This window comes from Podarcis gaigeae (genome assembly GCF_964106915.1).
Source record: "Podarcis gaigeae genome assembly, chromosome: 1".
NCBI classification, from domain to species: domain Eukaryota; kingdom Metazoa; phylum Chordata; class Lepidosauria; order Squamata; family Lacertidae; genus Podarcis; species Podarcis gaigeae.
This window is the reverse complement of record NC_139678.1, coordinates 14,254,742-14,276,129: the sequence shown is the minus strand read 5'-3', so window position 1 is coordinate 14,276,129 and position 21,388 is coordinate 14,254,742. Positions and strand designations below refer to the sequence as shown.

The window sequence follows — 21,388 nt, the reverse complement described above, 5'->3', positions numbered from 1 at the left end:
ACCTTGTCTACTAAAGGAAAGGCCATAGCCCCTGTGAATGTCGCTGCCATTTACATCGGATGAAAACTCTTTTCAGCGAATATTATTATTATTATTAATAATAATAATAATAATAATGTAATAGCAGCTCTGTTGGATCACACTAAACAGGGGTAGGCAACCTAAGGCCCAATCGCCTTCTCAATCCAGCCTGCAGATGGTCTGGGAATCAGCGTGTTTTTACATGAATAGAATGTGTGCTTTTATTTAAAATGCATCTCTGGGTTATTTGTGGGGCATAGGAATTCATTCATTTCCTCCCCCAAAATATAGTCTGGCCCCCCACAAGGTCTGAGGGACAGTGGACCGGCCCCCTGCTGAAAACGTTTGCTGACCCCCGTACTAATACATACCATTTCCCACTGTGACCAGCCAGAAGACTTGGGAAGGCAACAAACAGGACATAGTTGCATGGTGGAACTCCTATAGTATGTAGTGAAGGCCACAGACTTTGATCTCTTTAACGGAAGACTAGATTAATTTCATGGATGATAATGTTTTCAATGGCCACTAGCTAAGACAGGTGTGTACTTCCGCCAATGTCAGAGGTGGCATTTGTCACTGAATATCCGTTTTTAGGGAAGGTTGTTGGGGAGAATGCTGTTCCTTGCAGGTTTCCTGTTGGGGCATCTGGTTGGTGAGGACAGGAATCTGAACTAGCTAGTTAGGACCTTGGCTTGATCCAGCAGGAGTCGCCTTCTTTTAGGAGCACAAGAGCATTCTCCTATGTTCCCCAGTGGCGGATGGTTCAGAGACCTGCTTCCATGGCCTGGTACACAGTGCTTTCTTCTTCTTCTGGTGGAACGTGCCGGAACCCAGTTCCGGCATATTTTCTTGGCCCCTGCCTTGAGCTGCCGCCACCTTCGCCATCCTCCCTGCCTTGAGTGTTCGTGCCCCGGAGCATGGTGGGGAGTGATGGTGCTGCCAGCGGCGTAAAGCACGGCAGTTGCTAGGCTGCCCATGCACACGTCAAAAGCAAAGCAAAAGTATCACTGCCGGATTAGGATCCTGCAACCCTGCGTAGCACAAACAGGTGTTCTTTACCAAAGAAGGCAACAAGATGGAGTTGCAGAATAATCGATGCTGAAAGAGTGAAAGTTTTACCAATCAGAAACTGCGAGGGGTGGGTGGGGGCTCTTTCAGGAAGAGCATCAGGAGCCAATCAAGAAAGGAAGCTGTCGGCCAGTAGGCTAAAGTAAGGCAAGTGTGAGCAGCACCATATCAGCGTACTGTGTTGATCATCCTTTTCGTGATGCACAGATTTGAGGGGGGAAACAATCTGAATCTCCCTATAAGATGGTATAGCCCAGCATCTAGTCATGTGATTTTGGTTTCAAGATGGCGGCAACGTTGGCAACTATGGCGGTGAGCTCCGGCACTTCTTTTTCTGGAAAACGCTATTAGTACACATTTAAAATAGTAGTAGTAGTGATGATGATGATGATGATGATGATGATAATATAATATTTATACCCCGTCCACCTGGCTGAGTTTCCCCAGCTACTCTGGGCGGCTTATAGCATGTAGAAAATGACTTCATAAAACATTATAAAAGTCAGATAGTTGTTTATTTCCTTGACATCTGATGGGGGGGGCGCGTTCCACAGGGCGGGCACCACAACCGAGAAGGCCCTCAGCCTGCACTCCAGATGGAGCTGGTAGATAGCTGCCCCGGACACAGAACTGACCTGCTCCCCCATGGACAGTTGTGAGTCCAAAATGACTCCCAGGCTGCATACCTGCTCCTTCAGGGGTACAGTTGCCCCATTCCGGACCAGGGAGTCCCCAACACCCACCCACCCCCTGTCCCCCCAAAACAGTACTTCTGTCTTGTCAGGATTCAACTACAATCTGTTAGATGCCATCCATCCTCCAGCCGACTCCAGGCACTCACACAGGGCCTTCCCTGGTTCCGATTTGAAAGAGAGGTAGAGCTGGGTATCATCCGCATACTGATGAACACCCAGCCCAAACCTGATGATGATCTCTCCCAGTGGCTGCATGTAGATGTTGAAAAGCATGGGGGAGAGGACAGAACCCTGAGGCACCTCACTAACCACCCCCCCAACACCAAAGTAAATTAATCAAAAGGAAAACGACATTTTTGCCTCTCTTTGTCTCTGGCTCCCCCTACTGTTGAACTTCTGCCCAATCAGTCTCAATAGGCACCTGCTTCCATGGCAGGTAAGTGCAACTCAGTGTAAGCTTGGGGAAGGGCAAATTTGACATAGGGCATCCACTTTCAGCAGTGACCTCACACTGCACATAACATTGTCGTTCAGCCCTTTGCCAGCTATAACTGAAGCAGCTGTGAGGGATGAGGAAGACACTGGTGCTGGAATGGGGGCAGTGTTTGTAAGAGCATCCATACAGATGAAAGCACAACCTCTGGGTTGATTGATGCTGGCATCAGTATTAAGTAAAACCCCTAGTCTCTTGCTAACAAAAACATTGATGTAGGGATGGAGAATTGGGTATTAAAGTGGAAAAATAAGGGCCTCAGAAATATCCAGGCTTGTGGAAGATGGGATGCTGTCACAAGTGCTTGCGTTCAGAGTTACGATTTCCAGTGGCTTTGGTACATCTTACTGCTTCCACTTAAATTCCCATTGTTCATGTGCTGCCTTAGCACCCTGTCACTTTGTATTATCGAGAGCATTATAGGTCAAGACCAGCCATCTTGTATGTCGAAAATTCCGTGTTAGAATAGCTAGTCCCACGACATGTTTTTTTATATTTTAAGTTCTGGCGATTAATGGATTTGGTGTAGGTTTTCATTCAGTCATCATTTGGTGGGGGGTGGGGGGAACCTTAAAAAAAACCCAAAAACATTTGCCCTGTTGCAAATCTCCAATAAACTATGTTCCATTCATTGCGAAGCTGAAATCTGCAACCCTACTCCACCCGCAGGAACCAGTATCCTGATTGTGTAGCACTGAGAACTGGCACCCCTTGCATTGGCACTGGAGAGGTGGCACTGACTTGTGCTGCTAGTGGATGTGTTGTTTGAAAACCTTTGTTTTCCTTTGGGGAGCTTTGCTACCACTATTTACTATTTACAGGTAGGTAGCCGTGTTAGTCTGCCGTAGTCGAAACAAAAAATAAAATAAAATAAATTCCTTCCAGTAGCACCTTAGAGACCAACTAAGTTTGTTCTTGGTATGAGCTTTTGTGTGCATGCACGCTTCTTCAGATACACTGAAACAGAAGTCACCAGACCCTTATATATAGTGAGAGGGTGGGGAGGGGTATTACTCAGAAGGGTGTTGCGAATGGGTGATTGGCTGATAGGTGTGGGAAACCTGTTGACGATTGTTAACAACTGCAGTTAGTCTTACAGGAAAAAGCAAGGGGTGAGATGGCTAAAAATAGCTTTATCTTGTACTGTATAATGAGATAAGAATCCAATGTCTCTATTCAGACCAGGTCTCTCCATGGTTTTAATTCAGCAACTTCTCTTTCCAGTCTATTTCTGAAATTCTTTTGTAATAAGACAGCTACTTTTTACTATGTTAGTTGCTTTTCTTAAAAACTAACTCAAAGTGACTTACATTAAAATCAGTTAAAAACAACAATGAAAACCTTTTTTAAAAATAAAGTCAAATGAAGGACTGCAAACACAGTTAAACCAAAAGGCAGGGCTACAAGTCCTGCCCTGCTAAAAGAGGCCACAATGCCATCCTTCAAATTAAGGGCTAAGAGGCTGGGTGAAAAGAAAAGCCTTTGCCTGGCACCTGAGACTGGACAAAGATGGCTCCAGGTGTGCCTCCCCATGGAGAGTTTTCACAAGCAGGAAACCACCTCTGAAAAATCCCCTTTTTTTGTTGCCATCCTCCAAACCTCCCATGAAGGGTGCACATGAGGAGGGGCCTCCACAGGGTCTGGGTTGGTTCATGTGGGGAGACGCTGTCCTTGCTTCATAGGTAAAAACCAGTGCCAGAATTGGTGTTAATATGTTCCGACTATCCTGCCTCAGTCCATAATATGTCAGCTGCAGTTTCCATACTGTCTTCAAAGGCAGCTCAACAATGTAAATGCCTTGCAGTAGTCCAGCCTAGAAGTTACCAGAGCATAGACAGCAGAGTTTAGGCTTCTTCTGTCCACATAGGGCAGGGGTCAGCAAACCTTTGCAGCAGGGGACCGGTCCACTGTCCCTCAGACCTTGGGGGGGGGGGGGGACTATATTTTGAGAAAAAAATGAACGAATTCCTGTGCCCCACAAATTACCCAGAGATGCATTTTAAATAAAAAGCACATATTCTATTCATGTAAAAACACTAGGCAGGCCCCTCAAATAACCCAGAGATGCATTTAAAATAAAAGGACACATTCTACTCATGTAAAAACGTGGTGATTCACAGACTGTCCGCGGGCCGGATTGAGAAGGCGATTGGGCCGGATCTGGCCCCCGGGCCTTAGTTTGCCTACCCATGATGTAGGGGCACAGCTGGAGCCACAAGTCGGAGCCACTGAAGTCACTTGGATCCGGATCCTACAAGCTAAGTACCTGCTCCTTCGGGAGGAGTGTAACCCCATCTTGAGCAGGCTGCCTCCCATCCATCTGGTCTAGGGAGCCATCAGCGCCTCAGTCTTGTCTGGATTAAGCTTTTGTTTATTGTCTCTTCAACTTCTTCCACAGCAACTTCTTGCAATGAGGTGGTTGTTTCAGAGCCGCAAAGTCTTCCAGCTTTTGGATGAGAAATCGTTAAGGATAATAGAAATGCTCCATATACTGGGATGCTCCCTGTTTTTCATTGTGTGCAGTTGTTGTGACCATCTCTTGTATAGAATAATAAAAATTGTAACACACGTCTAAGAAATGTGAGCGTTATAGCTGTGTCATTTGTAAGATCCCTCTCCTCGCTTTTGAAATATGTGTGATGTATATATGTGAAATATGTACATTTTTATGTGTCTCTGCGGTTTCCTTTGTATGGGTTCAGTTCTCCCCCCCCCCCTTTGCTGGCATTGGCTCACAACCTTTTCTGAGGTCTTTACATAGCTTTAAGTCAGGGAAGACCTTTTGAAATCCCTGAATTCCTTTAAAGCCTAACGTGTTATTGTGGGAGTATATTTAGTACAAATGTGCCAATTATTTTTAGTGTTAAATGGTGTTTCCCTCCCAGTAATTCCTCTGAAGGGACAAGCTGGCATTCCTTTCGTTAATTTGATGTTATTTTTGTGGTTAGTGCTTAATAGCTATTTCTTGATACAAGCAAGCAGGCAAGGAAAAAAAAATAGCCTGAAGAGTTGCTTGGAAATAGTTTTAAAGTCCCTGGATTTTTGAAAAAGCCCAGCCCACTCAGCAAAACTCATTGGGTTAAACAAATGCTTCCTTACTATTGTATCATTTATGCCAGGATAGAAAAGAACTGAAAATTTACTTTTATCGTCACATAGGGTTGGCCTAAGGCATCTTGCTGTCTGAGGCAGAAAGGCATAATATGTCCAAGACTATTCAGGTTATTATGATACCTGAGGTATCATGACTTTAAAAATATGATGATGTTTATTATACAGTGGTACCTCGGGTTAAGTACTTAATTCGTTCCGGAGGTCCGTACTTAACCTGAAACTGTTCTTAACCTGAAGCACCACTTTAGCTAATGGGGCCTCCTGCTGCTGCACCGCCGGAGCACGATTTCTTTTCTCATCCTGAAGCAAAGTTCTTAACCTGAAGCACTATTTCTGGGTTAGCGGAGTCTGTAACCTGAAGTGTATGTAACCCGAGGTGCCAATGTAATAATGATTGATTGCATGTAATTTCATCGTCCTTTTATGGTAGTTGAAAATCACCTCAGTCTGCCTAATGGTAGGACCGGCCCTGTGGTGCACCTTGGAGCTCAGTGTGTCACTGAGGGACCAAACCTGGTCCACTGAGCATCCCCAGTTGCCATTTACAACTTGCTGCATCCTTCTCCATCACTTAACAGGAGTGCCTCATTTCATACCGCTTCTAATTTGTATGCCACCTTTCTATATTACTGTGCACAGGCTGGAACTGGTCTGTGACTGAAATAATAAATTCATTCATTACTATGCACAAGGCAGTTTACAGCAACAAAGTATACAACAAAGAACACACATCTTATAATTAATCTGACCCAATATAAAAAGTCACCATAAAACATAATTTTAAAATGTAACCACTTATATCAAACAAAGCAATCTTTAATAATTTATTAGAATATAATGGAATGCAATAAAATATACAGTGGTACCTTGGTAGTTGAATGCCTTAGTTGTTGAACAAATTGGCACCTTAAAGTCGCAAGTGAGTGTTACGGTTTGTGAACATTTTTTGGCAGCCAAACATCCGACGCAGCTTCCATGACTTCAACTTGGCTGCAGGAAGCTCCTGCAGCCAATTGTAAGCCGTGCCTGGTTTTCGAACCATTTTTGGGAGCCGAACAGACTCCTAGAATGGATTAAATTTGAGAACCAAGGTACAAGTGTACTCTCAAAGCATCGGCAAATAAACAGCAATCACTCTTTACAATTACAATAAGTAACTACTAAACGATTGATAAAAACAACTGCAAGTCACAACACATAAAATGCCACAGTACATACAAAACCATGTAGAAGGATCAAATTGTGAGACAGAAGACACACAACTTGTAAAACTTTTTAAAAAATAAAGGTTTCTTTGAGTTTATGAAATAAGAGTGAGACTGTATTTTGTCTTCCCACCTGACAGAGCTCGACAGAGTGCTGGAGTTGAATATGTTGAAAGATACAGACAACTGGAGTCCGATGAACTCGATGCATCAGACAGCAGTTGGCCTCCCTGTGAACCAGGTAAAAAAAATATTCTTAACTTTAAAGGCACCTTAGGCAGCCATGCGTAAATTGTGAGAAGGGATGGTGAGATGCTGCATTTGGTAGAGGCTGGATTAAGATCATGTATGTGAACTTGAAGTGGTGCCTAGCTGGAGTGTGTTTGTGTATATGTGCAACACTTGTGCACAAGAGTCAACAGGAGGAACTGAGCGCATATTTTCCTAGACTGAAAATGCACGATGTTCTCAGAGGTTGCTGGATTGCATTCTGCATCGTCCCTGGCTATTAACCATGTTAGCTGGGGCCGGTGTAAGTCTGGATAGCTCAGTTAGTTAGAGCATGGTGCTGATAACGCCAAGGTTGCAGGTTCAATCTCTGTATAGGACAGCTTCATATTCCTGCATTGCAGGGGGTTGGACTAGATGATCCTCGGGGTCCCTTCAAATGCTATGATTCTGTGATAAAGTCTGGTCCCAACAACACCTGGAGCACATCAGATTGGCTATCCCTTCCCTACTGTTAAGTGCAGGCATCCCCAAACTCGGCCCTCCAGATCTTTTGGGACTACAACTCCCATCAACCCTAGCTAACAGGACCAGTGGTCAGGGATGATGGGAATTGTGGTCCCAAAACATCTGGAGGGCTGAGTTTGGGGGTGCCTGGTTAAATGTCTTCAACAGTAATTTGGGGGCAGGCAGAGTGCAGTTCTCCTTCATTGTTTGCCACCCAACTATCTTGCATTCTGTCCAAGCATCACGTCTGCAGAAGGCCAGTTTTCTCTGGACCATGCTTTGCCACCAGCTGACCCATCACCATTGAAACTGTTATGAGGGTTTTCCTTGGGCCAAAGGAAGGGATTTAGCATCAGTTTTGGAAGCGTAGGAGGAATGATTCTCCCTTCATCCCAAGTCCATTGGAATTCTCCTGATCCCGCTCCTGAAGCGATCACAGTTGCTTATCTTTGGCATGGAGGAGGAAGTTACATGCTTTCCAGGGTCCACAGAACCTTTGGGACAGTTGGTTCAGTCCACAGAATCTGGAGGGCAGTTGGTTTGGTCTCCCCTTTTGTATTTCTGCTAACGCAAGAAGATTCTATCTTAGAAACGCCCCTTCCCTACCTGAACCCTCAACTTCATCCATAATAACGTCACCCACAGCGGCAAACTTAGCAGAACTTGACAAGAGGTCTCAGCCCCTACCCTGAGCAAAGGTTTGGAGGCTCACCGGCTTAACCCCGCCTTCTTATAATGCTACCCACTTTGCTGTGTCACAGTTCACAAGAGGATGAGTGTTGCGATTCTGTGTGAAGAAAAAAAATGTGTTCCATGGCAACCATTTGTGCTGTGGAGAAATTTGTATTGGACGCCAATATTAAGCCCATAAAGAAGAAGAAGAAGAGTTTGGATTTGATATCCCGCCTTTCACTCCCTTTAAGGAGTCTCAAAGCGGCTAACATTCTCCTTTCCCTTCCTCCCCCACAACAAACACTCTGTGAGGTGAGTGGGGCTGAGAGACTTCAAGGAAGTGTGACTGGCCCAAGGTCACCCAGCAGCTGCATGTGGAGGAGCGGAGACCCGAACCCGGTTACCCAGGATTACGAGACTACCGCTCTTAACCACTACACCATACTGGCTCTCAGATCCAGTGTCAACATTTCCTCTATAGATCCTACTTAGAGCTAGGAAACAGCATGGAATTCAGGATCCTGGGTGTCACCAACAAACTTCTAGGCACCTGGCAATGATTCTCTTTGGATTTTTCCAATGCTGGCAGAACCATTTTCTCCTAGCGGCTTAAAATATCTTCCAGCATTGGTCAAATCATGCAGAGCTGTTGATGTTTCCATACTGACATCTCTGAATTTGCCAGAGGGTGGGTAGCCAGCAAGCATTGTACTGTTGTGACAGAATGCTGTAGTGTACATGAGTTTTCCCAAGGATTATATTTAGAAGAATCCTGGCCAGAAAACCTTATTAAAAGGAGGAGAAGTGTATTACTGCTCATTAGGGGCACAATCTAGCTGAAGTTAATCACCTTTAAATGCCATTGACCTTGGTGGAAGGGGGCTGATTGTTAAGACTAGTTGCATTTATATAAAGCTTTGGAATTACAGAATCATAAAATGGTAGCATTGGGAGGGATCCTTAGGGTCATCTAGTCCAACCCTCTGCAATGCAGGAATCTCAAAGCCTACATGGCAGATGGCCACCCAACCCGGGCAATGGCATAGTGGCCCAAGTTGCACATTCATGTCAGCAGTGAAATGCAGGAAGTCTTTAAAGGTAAAGGACCCCTGACAGTTAAGTCCAGTTGCAAATGACTCTGGGGTTGCGGCGCTCATCTCGCTTTACTGGCCGAGGGAGCCGACGTTTGTATGCAGACAGTTTTTCCGGGTCATGTGGCCAGCATGACTAAGCCACTTCTGGCGAAACCAGAGCAGCCACGGAAACACCATTTACCTTCCCGCCGGAGCGGTACCTATTTATCTACTTACTTTGACGTGCTTTTGAACTGCTAGGTTGGCAGGAGCTGGGACCGAGCAACGGGAGCTCACCCTGTCATGGGGATTCGAACCGCCAACCTTCTGATCGGCAAGCTCAAGAGGCTCAGTATTACCTGTTAACATCCTGTAACAGTCCGGTGTCTGCCCTCAGCTTTCTCATCTCAGCAGAGAAGAGGTTAGGAAGTGGTTTACTTCCTAGTGAGTTGTTGCCAACTCCCAATTTCTCTTTCTGTCTTTGAAGCTATGGAGAATCTCAGACATGGGACTATTACTGGTTGAGGGAGAGATCTTTCTTTTTAGCAAGCCTTCAGGTATTCCCATAAGCAAGGACTTGCTCTGAGCTTCCTTAGAAGCTTAGCTGCATGGACAATAGGTGAATGGTGTGAACATGACCACTCTCTGATTCTGTGAGTTTTATTCTTCCTTTGCTGTGATTCACAAGAGAGAGGTTACCAGAGCATGGACAAAAGAAAAAAGTTAGGCTATCCCTGTTGGGCCACCAGCCGAATCTGATGGACGTATGGTTGAAGTATTAAACTGAAGTGTGGTTGTGGTTGTCCAAGCTGGGCTGTTGCACCCTTCTCAGTTAGGGACCAGACTGCTGCATTCCGGCTGATTCCAGACAGGGATACCGCTCCTAGTGTGGCACTTCTGTTGTAAACTGCAAGCGGAATTTTGTGCACGATCAGTTTGTGCACGATCAATATTGTACGTCATTTCATCCACATCAGGGTGTTATGTAGCGTCTGTGGATGGGGCTATTTGAGGCTCAGCAAATATTCATTATAATACTTGCGGAGGAAAGCCATTTTAGGACTCAGTTTTTTGGTTTTTCAAATATTACTATTGTTGTTGTTATTTACATTCCTATTCCCAGAGGAGCAGCAAAGCCAAAGCGTTAAATCAATAATATTTAAAAATAAAAACACGTTTCAAACATTTAAAAACAATGAAACCATCTAAGAACATGAGAACAAGTGAAAACATTTTAAACAGTTAGTCACTTACCCTCACAGCTAATAGTTTCAAGTTGCCAAGAACAATATATATATATATTAATTAAATTTGCATGCTGCCCTTCATCCATAGATCACAGGGTGGTTCACTATATAAAAAATACAAAATATGAACATTTGGCCATCAAATACCTGGGTAAAAAGGATTTTTTTTAAGTTAACCTAAATCAAGTGGGTCTTTTTTTCTCCCCCATGTAATTTTGGGAAATAGGATTGCGAGAGGTGCTGTAAAAATACTTAGTAGAAGTCTGCAGCTGATTCAGCTGCCAAATCTTGTTTGTATTCTCTAATAATTTACACATTGTATCAGCAAGGGCAAAGGATTTTGCTTGTGTGCCTGTCTGTGTGCTTTCAAAAAGTCCAGATTTTTGCCACCAGAAAAAACAGATCTTTCAAGAAGCCATGAATAATGCAAGCTCTGCAAATATGAGGAAATCCAGTTAATCCTCAATTCAAAGCGTGGATTTTTTTTGGGAAGAATACTCTTTGTGGGGGCGGGGGCAGAGGAGGGGAACTATTCAGAAGATGTATAGAACAGAAATGAATCCAGATTATTTATAGCCAGCTATAAACAGGAGTAAGCAAAGTGCTTTTTTCAAAAAAGTGGCTTCAGATGCAATAGCATCTTTTTTAATAAATGCAGAGGCAACATAGTTCATGTAACTAAGCCAGGTCTTGGCATACAAAACAGCATACGAAAATGCATTATTTCAGTAGCATCTGCTTTGCAAAAAAAAAAAAAATACCGTATTTTTTGCTCTATAAGATGCACCGGACCACAAGACGCACCTAGTTTTTGGAGGAGGAAAACAAGAAAAAAAATACTCTGAATCCCAGAGGCCAGACAAGCAAGAGGGATCGCTGCACAGTGAAAGCAGCAATCCCTCTTGCTGTTCTGGCTTCTGGGATAGCTGCACATCCTGCATTCCCTCCATAAGACGCACACACATTTCCCCTTACTTTTTAGGAGGGGAAAAGTGAGTCTTATAGAGTAAAAAATACGGTAAATTGTACTTTAGGTAAACTTGCATATAAGCCTGTGTATATTGGGAGAAATTTGCTTTAAAAGCTGATGGATTTTCAAAAGGACTTTTATTTATTGCAAACTGATGTGGAGAACTGAATTTAAGGTTGGAAAAAATGAGAAACTGACAAATTCGCATTTGACTTGACATGTGTTTTCTGAACCTTTTTGACTGTGTCTCTAGCTCCACTCCAACCACCCCAGCGTGAATCCAGTCCTGCAACTTGCATGCCAGTCAGCAATTACAAATATCCTGATCTGCCTGTATCAAGATACAGAGAAGAGGTAAATGATGTTGCATCTTGGCTTTATAAAGTTACGCTGTGTTGTCTTTCTCCCACACCCCCAAGCTACTGTCTGCTTGGTTTTCACTTGTGCTAAAACAGGTATTGGAAAAGGTTTTATTGCCTTTGGTATTTATAATTAATCAATAGCTTCCTCCCATGTATATCTGTCTCAAGCTTCTCTGTTGATGCATGTGGACTAGATTAATGGACCAGGGAGTTGGTTTTTTGGCCTATTCTGAATGAGCATCACAATTCCACTTAAGGTACAGGAATTCTACAGGATGTGGTGGTGTGTGTGTGAAAACAGGTGAGATCCAAGGATCCACCCTGGCACCCAGGCATCTTCACTTGGTCACAAGTGGCTGAATTCCGCCTGGCGAATTTCGAAAGCTGAGTTGGGACTACATGACCCTCTACACTTCCAACTCTACTGTAGGGTTCTGCGATTCAATCCCAGCATCTTCAGTTGCCATAACTTCTTCCCTGTCACTGTCCAAAATGAAAATAAAGCTCTGGGGACACTGCCACCCCACGTTCTTGCTGAGTATTCCACCCCTGATATTTCATCTGCACAATCGGAATCAATTTCAGGAACCAAAAACTGGAATGGAAAAATACAACTTTTTTTTTTATAAAAAAAATTAATTCAAAATTATAACAAGACATATTATCCAGAAACATATCATCCTTGTCCCCTCCCATTTTTCCTCCCTCCCCCCCTCCCCCACAAAACCCACCAACCCCCACCCCACCCCCTCGACTTCCCTCAGTTCCAGTCTTTGGTTTCTCTAAGAATGCTGTTTTCTGCATGTTACAAAGTTGTACAGATCCTCAAACTATTTAGCTGATTATTATCAATAAAAAGTTTGTGAATTTTTATTCAAAACCTGCCAAGGAGTCCAGTTCGCTTTGTTGCGTCTTCAGATACTTTGTAAAGGGTTCCCATTCATCCTTAAAGTCACAGTTATCCTTGTCCCGTAGCTTATATGTCAGTTTTGCCAGTTCTGCATAGTCCATCCATTTTTCTTGCCATGATTCTTTAGTTCTGGTTTCTTCAGTCTTCCATCCTTGTCGCATACATGAAGATTTTTTTCAACTTTTTTGGCAGGTCTTTCCCTACAATCCCCAACAAAAATGCCTCGGGGGAAAAAATACAACTTTTGAGCTGTCTGACCGCAAAATGGCAGCTGGACGTTCAGTTTTGGTGACTGTAACCCTGGTTTAAGGAGCCATTTGGCGCCTAGCTTATATAGCTGAGTTTCTAACACTGGTCCAACCCCCTGCCATGGAAGGTCATGTGCAAGGGAACACGGACTGAAAGAGTAAGGCAAGGCCATGCATAGGATTTGAAGCAGCAGTGGAGAACGGATGGTTTGCTGGTTTCACTGTTTGCTGGATTGCAGTTTCTGCCTCTCTGGCCAGAAGCCATTCTGACGGGAGCTGGAATCCAGCCACATTTGGAGGACCACAGGGTCCCCACCCCTGCCTTAAAGGAGGGGAGAAGCACTTTGTGTTGAGGATAACGTTCGCAAGTGGGAGAGAGGAGAAGCTTCTCTTTAAAAAAAAAAATTATTGTTTCTTACAGATATAACATATCACAACAAAATAAAAACAGAAAAAACAAAAGAAAAAAGACAAGATCAGAAATATAAACAAAAGAAAAAGAAAATAAAAACAAGGTACCTAAATACCTAAACAACCTAAACACCTAAACAACACAAACAAATTAATTATTTAAACTTCTAACCTCATAAACATATTTTGGGCTTCCTCTGAGCCCTCCCATCTGAATTTCCTTGTAATTAAAATGTAGCAGTTTTCTGGTATCATTTTTTAAAAACACAGTATTCCAATTAAAATAAAATTTCTTAACTTTCCTTTAGGTTCTAAATCTCATTTATTTATTTATTTAGTTAATTTAACTTAACCCTAGGCCTATTCTGGTACTTTCAAGTAATTTCTAAATTTTAATATCACAGTATTTATTCAAATAGTCATTAAATTTCTTCCACTCTTCTTGGTAATCCTCTTCTTTTTGGTCGCGGATTCTTCCAGTAAGGACAGCCAGCTCCACATATTCCATCATTTTCACCTGGAGGAGAAGCTTCTCTTGACCAACCCTCTAAATCCATCAGCGGGCAACAGAAGGAACAAATGTGGATCTTTTTCTATTTTTTTTAGTGTGAAAGAACTGAGAAGGTGATCAAAATCCAGAGAAGGATGTTAAAGATTGTGGCCTATCATCCTGCAGATGTGTCTTAAGTTATGGTTCTGTTTTTTTTTTAGATGATCTCCTTGATAGAAAGCAACTCTGTGCTAATCGTGCGTGGATCTACCGGCAGCGGCAAAAGCACTCAGCTTCCACAGTTCGTTTTGGACCACTGTGTGCAGCGCTCCACCTACTGCAACATCGTAGTGACTCAGCCTAGGAAAATTGGTGCCAGCAGTATTGCAAGGTGGATTAGTAAGCAGCGGACGTGGCCCCTGGGGGAACTTGTGGGCTACCAGGTACAGTGGCATGCTCACGCAACGTTAAAGCGCGTGTTGTGTAAAGAACCCACCTGAATCTCTCTCTTCACTTTCTTCCCTCTTGGAATTGGAGGGGCCAAATCATCTGATTCTTAGACGGCCTTTGTTGTGCGCTGAAATGGAGGTTTAGTCGAATCCCAGTCTCCTGCGCAGAAAAGGCATTTGCCGTCCTGCTGCAGGTCTGTGGCTCAAGTTTCTCTAATGAATGGCCACCAATTTTAGGTCTTTTCAGAAAGGGCCGCAATTTAATACCTTGTTGCTTGTTCTTTTGAGGACATTTCTGTTCCAGAACAGCTTCTTTTTCATTATGCTCAGGTGACACTTGGGACAAACAAGGGTGCATTATAGAGCGCCTTTCATACCAGCCCTTCCTGTGCGTGGGAACCATTTCAGCCAAAATTCGTTGACTGCCACAAATGTTTTCATGATACGTGTTTGAAGCAAAATGTGTGGTGTTTATATTTTTCAATGGTTTTTAGGTTGGTTTGGAAAAAGTTGCATCCAAGGACACGAGGCTGATTTATATGACGACGGGAGTTCTCCTTCAGAAAATAGTGGGGTCCAAAAGCCTTTCAGAGTTCACCCACGTCTTCATAGATGAAGTAAGTTGAAGGAAGATAAAAGATTGCACCAGGGCTGCTTATGGTAGGAAATGTTTCCATTGGGCTCTTAACCTCACATCTTCTGCATGAGAATAGCGCTTGGATGCCTGTAATATCTGCGTTCATCATTGAGAGCTGCCAGGTTGGTGGTACCAGGGGCCAGGGCCTTCTCTGTGGTGGCACCATATCTTGGGAGTGCACTCCCCATTGGAAATGCAGATCATTGTCATCAAATTTATTACGAGTAAAACGAGTAAAACATACTACAACGACATAAATAGGGTGGTCCCTGACAACACCCAATGGCCTGGGTAAAAAGGTACTTCTTCAGCACTGAAAGCTGTATATCAAAGAAGCAAGGCTCACCCCTGTGTAGAGGGAATTTTACAACTTAGGAGCTGCTGCAGAGATTGCGCTTTCCTGGGCTGCTGCTGCCACCACTCTCAACTTCCGAGTGTGGTGGAACGGTACCAATAGGGCCACACTGCTATTCTTAACACCTGGGAGGGTCTGTAGGGTCAGGATTTCAGGCCAAAGTTGTTTAGGGCTTTAAACACTAATGTGAGCACCTTAAATTGGGCTGGGAAATGAAATGACAGCCAATGCAGTTTCTTTAGGAGTAAAGTGGGTCCTAAATCACATCCCAGCCAGTAATCTGGCTGCTGCATTTTTTGCCTTTAGCCTGTTCTATTTTCCTTTCGTACTTTGAACCGGTTCACGGTCAAATGATAACTCTGCACCTTTTTAGCGGCAACCAGGAAAGATGGGGTGAGAAAGGAAAAGAAATGTGCGTGCCAGGGTTACCCTTCTGATCTCCTGACAACTAATAATAATAATAATTTTTATTTGCACCCTGCCCTCCCCTGCCAAGGCCGGGCTCAGGGCGGCTAACAAGCAATAATAAAAACAAGTTGAATGAATACAACTTAAGAACAAGATTAAAATACAACATTAAAATATTGAAACATTAAAATATTAAAATGCAGCCTCATCACAGGAGGAGAAAGGAAAAAGAAAAAAGAAAGAGGGGGAGGGAATCAAATTGGCTCCAAGCCAAAGGCTAGGCGGAACAACTCTGTCTTACAGACCCTGCGGAAAGAAATCAGATCCTGCAGGGCCCTGGTCTCATGAGGCAGAGCATTCCACCAGGCCGGAGCCAGAGTTGAAAAGGCCCTGGCTCTGGTTGAAGCTAATCTAACTTCCTTAGGGCCCGGGACCACTAGGGTGTTGCTATTTATGAACCTTGAGGCTCTCCGTGGGGCATACCAGGAGAGGCGGTCCCATAGGTACGAGGGTCCTAGGCCGTGGTGGGGAGAATTAGCTAGAGAGAACGCTGATCTCTGAGCTCAGTGCAGCTCTAAAGTTCACTTCACTCGTGTTAAGCCCTCTCATCGCTGTGCCCCCCTTTAGGTGCATGAGCGTACTGAAGAGATGGATTTCTTACTGCTGGTGGTCCGTAAACTGTTGCGCACCAATTCGCGATTTGTGAAGGTAAATTTAAACTACAAGTTAATGCATTCTGAAAATGCAAGATCGGCTTATCATAATTCTGTGGCATGGAAATAATCTCCTAATACTGCGATGCTGGCTTTTTGGTGTTAGGGGTGTCGTGTAACAGCCTACCAGGCTCTCAAAGCAGTGACAGAGTAGGACTTAGACATCAGCATACAGGAACAAAGGACATCTGGATTGCGTCACAAACAGCTCTATCCCAAGATATCTGGTTGCTTTTGAAAGTCAATTAAGGCCCACCCTGCCACTTGCACACGTTCTCTTTCCACCCCCACCGCCCAGTCCTGCGCCTTCCAGGTTCCCTTGTTGTTCCTTTCACCAATGCCATCTGCTGCCAGCTATCACTCGTTCTCTAGCTGAAAAGGGCATCACAGCTGAATCCAGCCCATTCAAAGCCAGGAAACGCAGCTGGGAATGCCCCGGAGCAATCCCTGCACATCGGGGCTGGCGAGTTTTCAGCTGGAGTGCATCATGGTTGGGCATTCTGTTTCCCCTGGAATAATTTCTTCTGGGAGCATCTGCAGACTTCAGAGTACCCCTTGTGCATTTGCGATCTTTTCTGGCTCAACCCTTTGTTCATAGAATAGCTGTTGGATGAAAAGGCCCCGGAGTGGTGGAAAGCATTGATGTGCTGCGTAAATAACTATTGAAAAGCATACCATCTCTTCTGAGAAGTTTAGCAGGCTTCCACCGCTGTTTCAAGCATCCAACAGTGATGGGTAGCTGATGCTCTAGGACAGCCTATCCCTGATTGGGGGACCTCTGGAAGTTTTGGAGCACAAATACAACAGCTGTGTTGGCTGGGGCTGATAGGAGTTGCAGTGCAAAGCATTCAGAGATTGGGAGAGGCTGTTGTAGTAGACAGAGGCACAATGAAGGCAGCTATAGGAGGATAATGCTATATCCTACCTCCACTGTTGGAAACGGTTGAGGTTGTTGATCGCATCTGTCTGTCTCAAGAGACGATGGATTGCGCCTCTGAAGGTGGTCAAACTGCTGTGTTAGCAGCACTGGCGTGACCTCTCCAGGGTTCAAACCTGGGCAGTGTATATGGAGGTCCTGGGCTGCCCCCTCTCAGCCTCGTTCCAACCCCTTTCTTCCCACTCTGCTGCAGTACAGGATCGTGCTTGCATTAACCAGCATTGATATGTTCTGTTGCTACTTGCAACGTTTACAAAGAATAAGGAAATAACATTGGAGGCGCATATTATAGTGGGGGGAGTATGTATCAGAGGATCGCCAAAACATGTGCCATCAGGACACAACCTCATCAAAGCTGGAAGTCAGGTCCTTCATTATTCAGATTTAGAAATCCCCCACATTACTTTCTCAGGCATGCACTCTTGGGTTGGGGCAACTGGCTAAAATGTTTTAAATGGTTCTAATTTTTGTTCTTCTGATTTGTTTTTTTGTTGGGTCGATGTTGGTCAAATGTTTAGTTGTGGTTGGCAGTTATTTTAATTTGGGTATAACTGCAAATTGTTTATTATTATTTGTTTCTATTGATTGGTTGGTTGGTTTGTTGCTCGTATAGGATATTTTGTTTTTTAATGTTTGATGCTTTGTTGTGTTTTTATTTATGTTGTAATCCGCCCATTATTATTATTATCATTGATGTGGTCCAAAGGAAATCAGGGCAAGACATTTGGCACCAGCTTGGCTGCAGGCGTTGCCGGAAGGAGGCATTCAAGGCGCCATCCAATCGCCTTAGGGACTCCACTCTGGATTTATGTAGGGTTTACTCCTTAGCCTTTTCTTCTCCTGAAGATATACCTGCCACAAGGCAGTGGAGGTTTAGGACCAGAGTTTTCCTTCTCTTAGATGGGCTACCTTCCCAGGTTGACGAGCCCCATCTGCCCCTTCCTTCTTTCTTCAGCACATGCAGAAACCTCCTTCTTAACTGGCTTTAAGCCTCTAAATACTAATTGCTGGGAATTGCAATTGAGCAGTACTGCTTGGGAGGTTCTCCCACTGGCAAACCAGATGCCTCTGGGAACCAGGATGCTGGACTAGAGAGGCCACTGGCAGGGCTGCTCTTACGTTTTGAGGCCTGATCGTGCTGATGACGAACCCTAGAAGTGACATTTACACAGAGGGGATCGCATGACACTAGCAGAATGACATTTGGAAGCAGCCCCCGCCCCCCCGACTCAGATTTTGTGACACTTCGTATCTATTAACGAGAGACGCGTGTTTTGCAGCTATATTATGCCGCAAGGGTTTTTAATCTTCCTATTGTGCACATTGAGTAAACACGTTGTGCTTTTTTCTTGTATGGACAAGATCAAATGTAGTCAGTGTCTGAAACTATCTATACCCACATCTCTTCTTAAAACACAGACACACACACACACACACACACACACACACACAGTGTCAAATGCAAACAGCTTTATTATTATTTATTAAATTTCCATAGCACCCTTTATCTGAGGAACACATGGCAGTTTACAAAATAAAAACATAAAAATACATAACATAGTAACAATACCACCACCCAAAAAAATTCAGTACAGTGGTACCTCAGGTTATATACGCTTCAGGTTACATACGCTTCAGGTTACAGACTCTGCTAACCCAGAAATATTACCTCGGGTTAAGAACTTTGCTTCAGGATAAGAACAGTAATCGTGCTCCCACGGCACGGCAGCAGCGGGAGGCCCCATTCGCTAAAGTGTTGCTTCAGGTTAAGAACAGTTTCAGGTTAAGAACGGACTTCCAGAACGAATTAAGTACTTAACCCGAGGTTCCACTGTACACAGTAGGAATTCAAGCTGTGAAGCTTCTGAAGTTCATTTTCATACTCCCCCCTTTCCACAGGTAATTCTGATGTCTGCGACAATCAACTGCCAAGAGTTTGCCGACTATTTTGCTATCCCAGTCCGCAACAGGCTGTATCCGGCATATGTGTTTGAAGTAGATGGCAAGCCTCACGCTATTGAAGAGTATTACCTCGACGACCTGAGGCCTATTCTCAGTCATATCAGGGTATGGAAAACAACTGGCTTTGGTCTCTCTGTCTAGAATAACTTTGGGGGTATTAAGGGTAAGGAGATGGGCTTAAAACCCCAAGAACTTCCCCCTCTCCTTTTTCTGGCATATGCATAGTAGCTTCGGGAGGTAAGAAAGGAAGAGGTTTAAAGTAGAGATTCTCCCCCTCCCACCCTAACATAACATCTTCCTTTTAAACCAGGTTTCAGATTCTGCAGATTGTCAGTGTAATGTGATCTAATGAGTGAATCCCGCCGAAGCATTGATTTAATGGTTTCAGACTTAATTCAGTGGGGAGGGGAAGGGGCCTGTGGGAGAGGAGAAAATTAATTGGCTGTACACTCCAGGCAGGCGTATCTGTTAACAAGCAAGGGTGCCAATCAAAGGCAAACTGATAGACTCCTGCAGTCATCGAAGTCCCGATACACAGAACAAAGAGTATCTGTCCTGTTATAACAATGTCCCGTCAGCATTCATGTATTTGACGGCAGTGTGTTGGCAACACCCATGGACAGAACAGGGAGGGAGGCTTATATAATCTTTCTGGATGTTTGTGGAAGATTCCTTGTGATGCGTGGCAAGTAAGAGAGTCAGGAAAATTGACTAGAAAGTCTCTCCCTATCAGGTCAGATCAAGGTTTCTTTAGTGTGTGGTTGGACACAAAATGTGTGTAGTTTTTTTTTGGGGGGGGAGGGGATTTGCAGCTGGGAAGCTGATAATGCGCAGTTTGGGGAAAAAAACTGTGAGGGATTAGGCACAATTAGGTGTTACATGTTTATTAATCACTTAAATGACAAGCAATGTCAGGGGCAGCATGCACAAAAATTATATAAGGGTAGAACATACAGTTTTCCATATTTAAAAGAAACAGCCCACACCGTATTTAGAAACAACAACATTTTTTCTTTGGCTGGAACCTCTTCTTCACATTTACCTTTCAGCAGGTAACACTTTGTCACCTTCTTCATAAAGTTATCCTGGTTTTGTACCTGTTAGTTTCTGATCTAAGGCAGATAGTCAGTGTATAGTAGACTATACACTGACTATCTCCACCCCCCCTTTTTTAAATCTGACAGAGAATTTGTGCAATTGGAAAATCTGCTTTTTAAAAACTTCCAGGATTGGATCTGTCAGATGTGTTACTGCTTCTGTCAATTAGGTTTCCTAGCCATTTGATTTCAAGCCCGACACCTTCATGTGTATGGGAAAGGGGCTGCTTTAGGATCCTGGCTCCTCTATCCCAACCTTCTGAAAAGATTGTACAGCTTTAATCCTCCCATTATTGCTACTGTATTTCCTCCCCCTCTTCTCACTCCCCCTTCTGCCCTTCCTGGCTTATGGCCCTTCTTCTTTGCTTAGTAGGGAGGAACAAATAGGATGGTAAAGGCGGTTGTGTTTTGTACCTTTAGGGCAGCTCTGAAGCAGCTTTGATAATAGCGGTGGAGCCCTTTTGGAGTTTTCCTAGGAGAAAAGGCACCAAGCTTTGTTTGCTATTTTATGAAGGCTTTTGCTTTTTTTATTTATTTTGAAAAAGCTGACAGCTATGGGTGGTATCGAACACTTTGGATCTGCTGATGCAGAGCACTTGAGCTGGCGGCCTCTAGCCCACCCTCAAAATCAGCCCCAGAGGGTTGGGCAGATACCAAAATATTCCAACTGAGAAACGACTCTGTCCCTGTGGAGATGGCAATCTGGAAACAGTGGCTCATATTCTCCTGTCCTGTCCCTTTTATAAAGATCTGAGGAATGAGATCATCACCCCACTGCTACTTACCATCCCAGGCTGCCCATCTGCGGCCACATTGTTCTTTCTGTTTTCAGATCAAAATGATCAGACAACAGCAAAGGTTGCTACGTTTATCGAGGGTGCAGTGAGATTATGGGCCACTATCTGAACAATAATCTTGACCATTTGATTGTCCTACCAATTGTTGTCTTTTTAATTGTATATATTGCTTGTTTTATGTTGCTATGGCCATTGGCTAATGCAAATAATTTTTTAAAAAAAAAACTCTGGAGAAGCATTTTGGAAAGAGAGTAAGTGCTGCATTGGATGCAGTTCTACGTAATAGGTTGGATGCCAATTGGAAACTGGTGTTGTG

The 21,388-nt window shown here is 44.0% G+C and overlaps 1 protein-coding gene across 2 annotated transcripts in view; it reads left to right on the top strand.

Annotated features, from left to right (window-relative positions):
• The window catches only part of TDRD9 (tudor domain containing 9), a 95,750-nt gene that overhangs the window by 16,121 nt on the left and 58,241 nt on the right, over positions 1–21,388 (top strand). Inside the window, exons 1-7 of one of the 2 annotated variants that reach the window (XM_083731209.1) lie at positions 1,223–1,404; positions 6,740–6,840; positions 11,550–11,650; positions 13,939–14,160; positions 14,661–14,783; positions 16,194–16,274; positions 19,116–19,283. In XM_083731209.1, the coding sequence (XP_083587335.1) occupies positions 1,292–1,404; positions 6,740–6,840; positions 11,550–11,650; positions 13,939–14,160; positions 14,661–14,783; positions 16,194–16,274; positions 19,116–19,283 (909 nt within the window). In that variant the 5' untranslated portion in view covers positions 1,223–1,291. Of the gene's footprint in view, positions 1–1,222; positions 1,405–6,739; positions 6,841–11,549; positions 11,651–13,938; positions 14,161–14,660; positions 14,784–16,193; positions 16,275–19,115; positions 19,284–21,388 lie in introns of those variants that run through there. The other variant, XM_083731208.1, reaches the window with a different exon arrangement.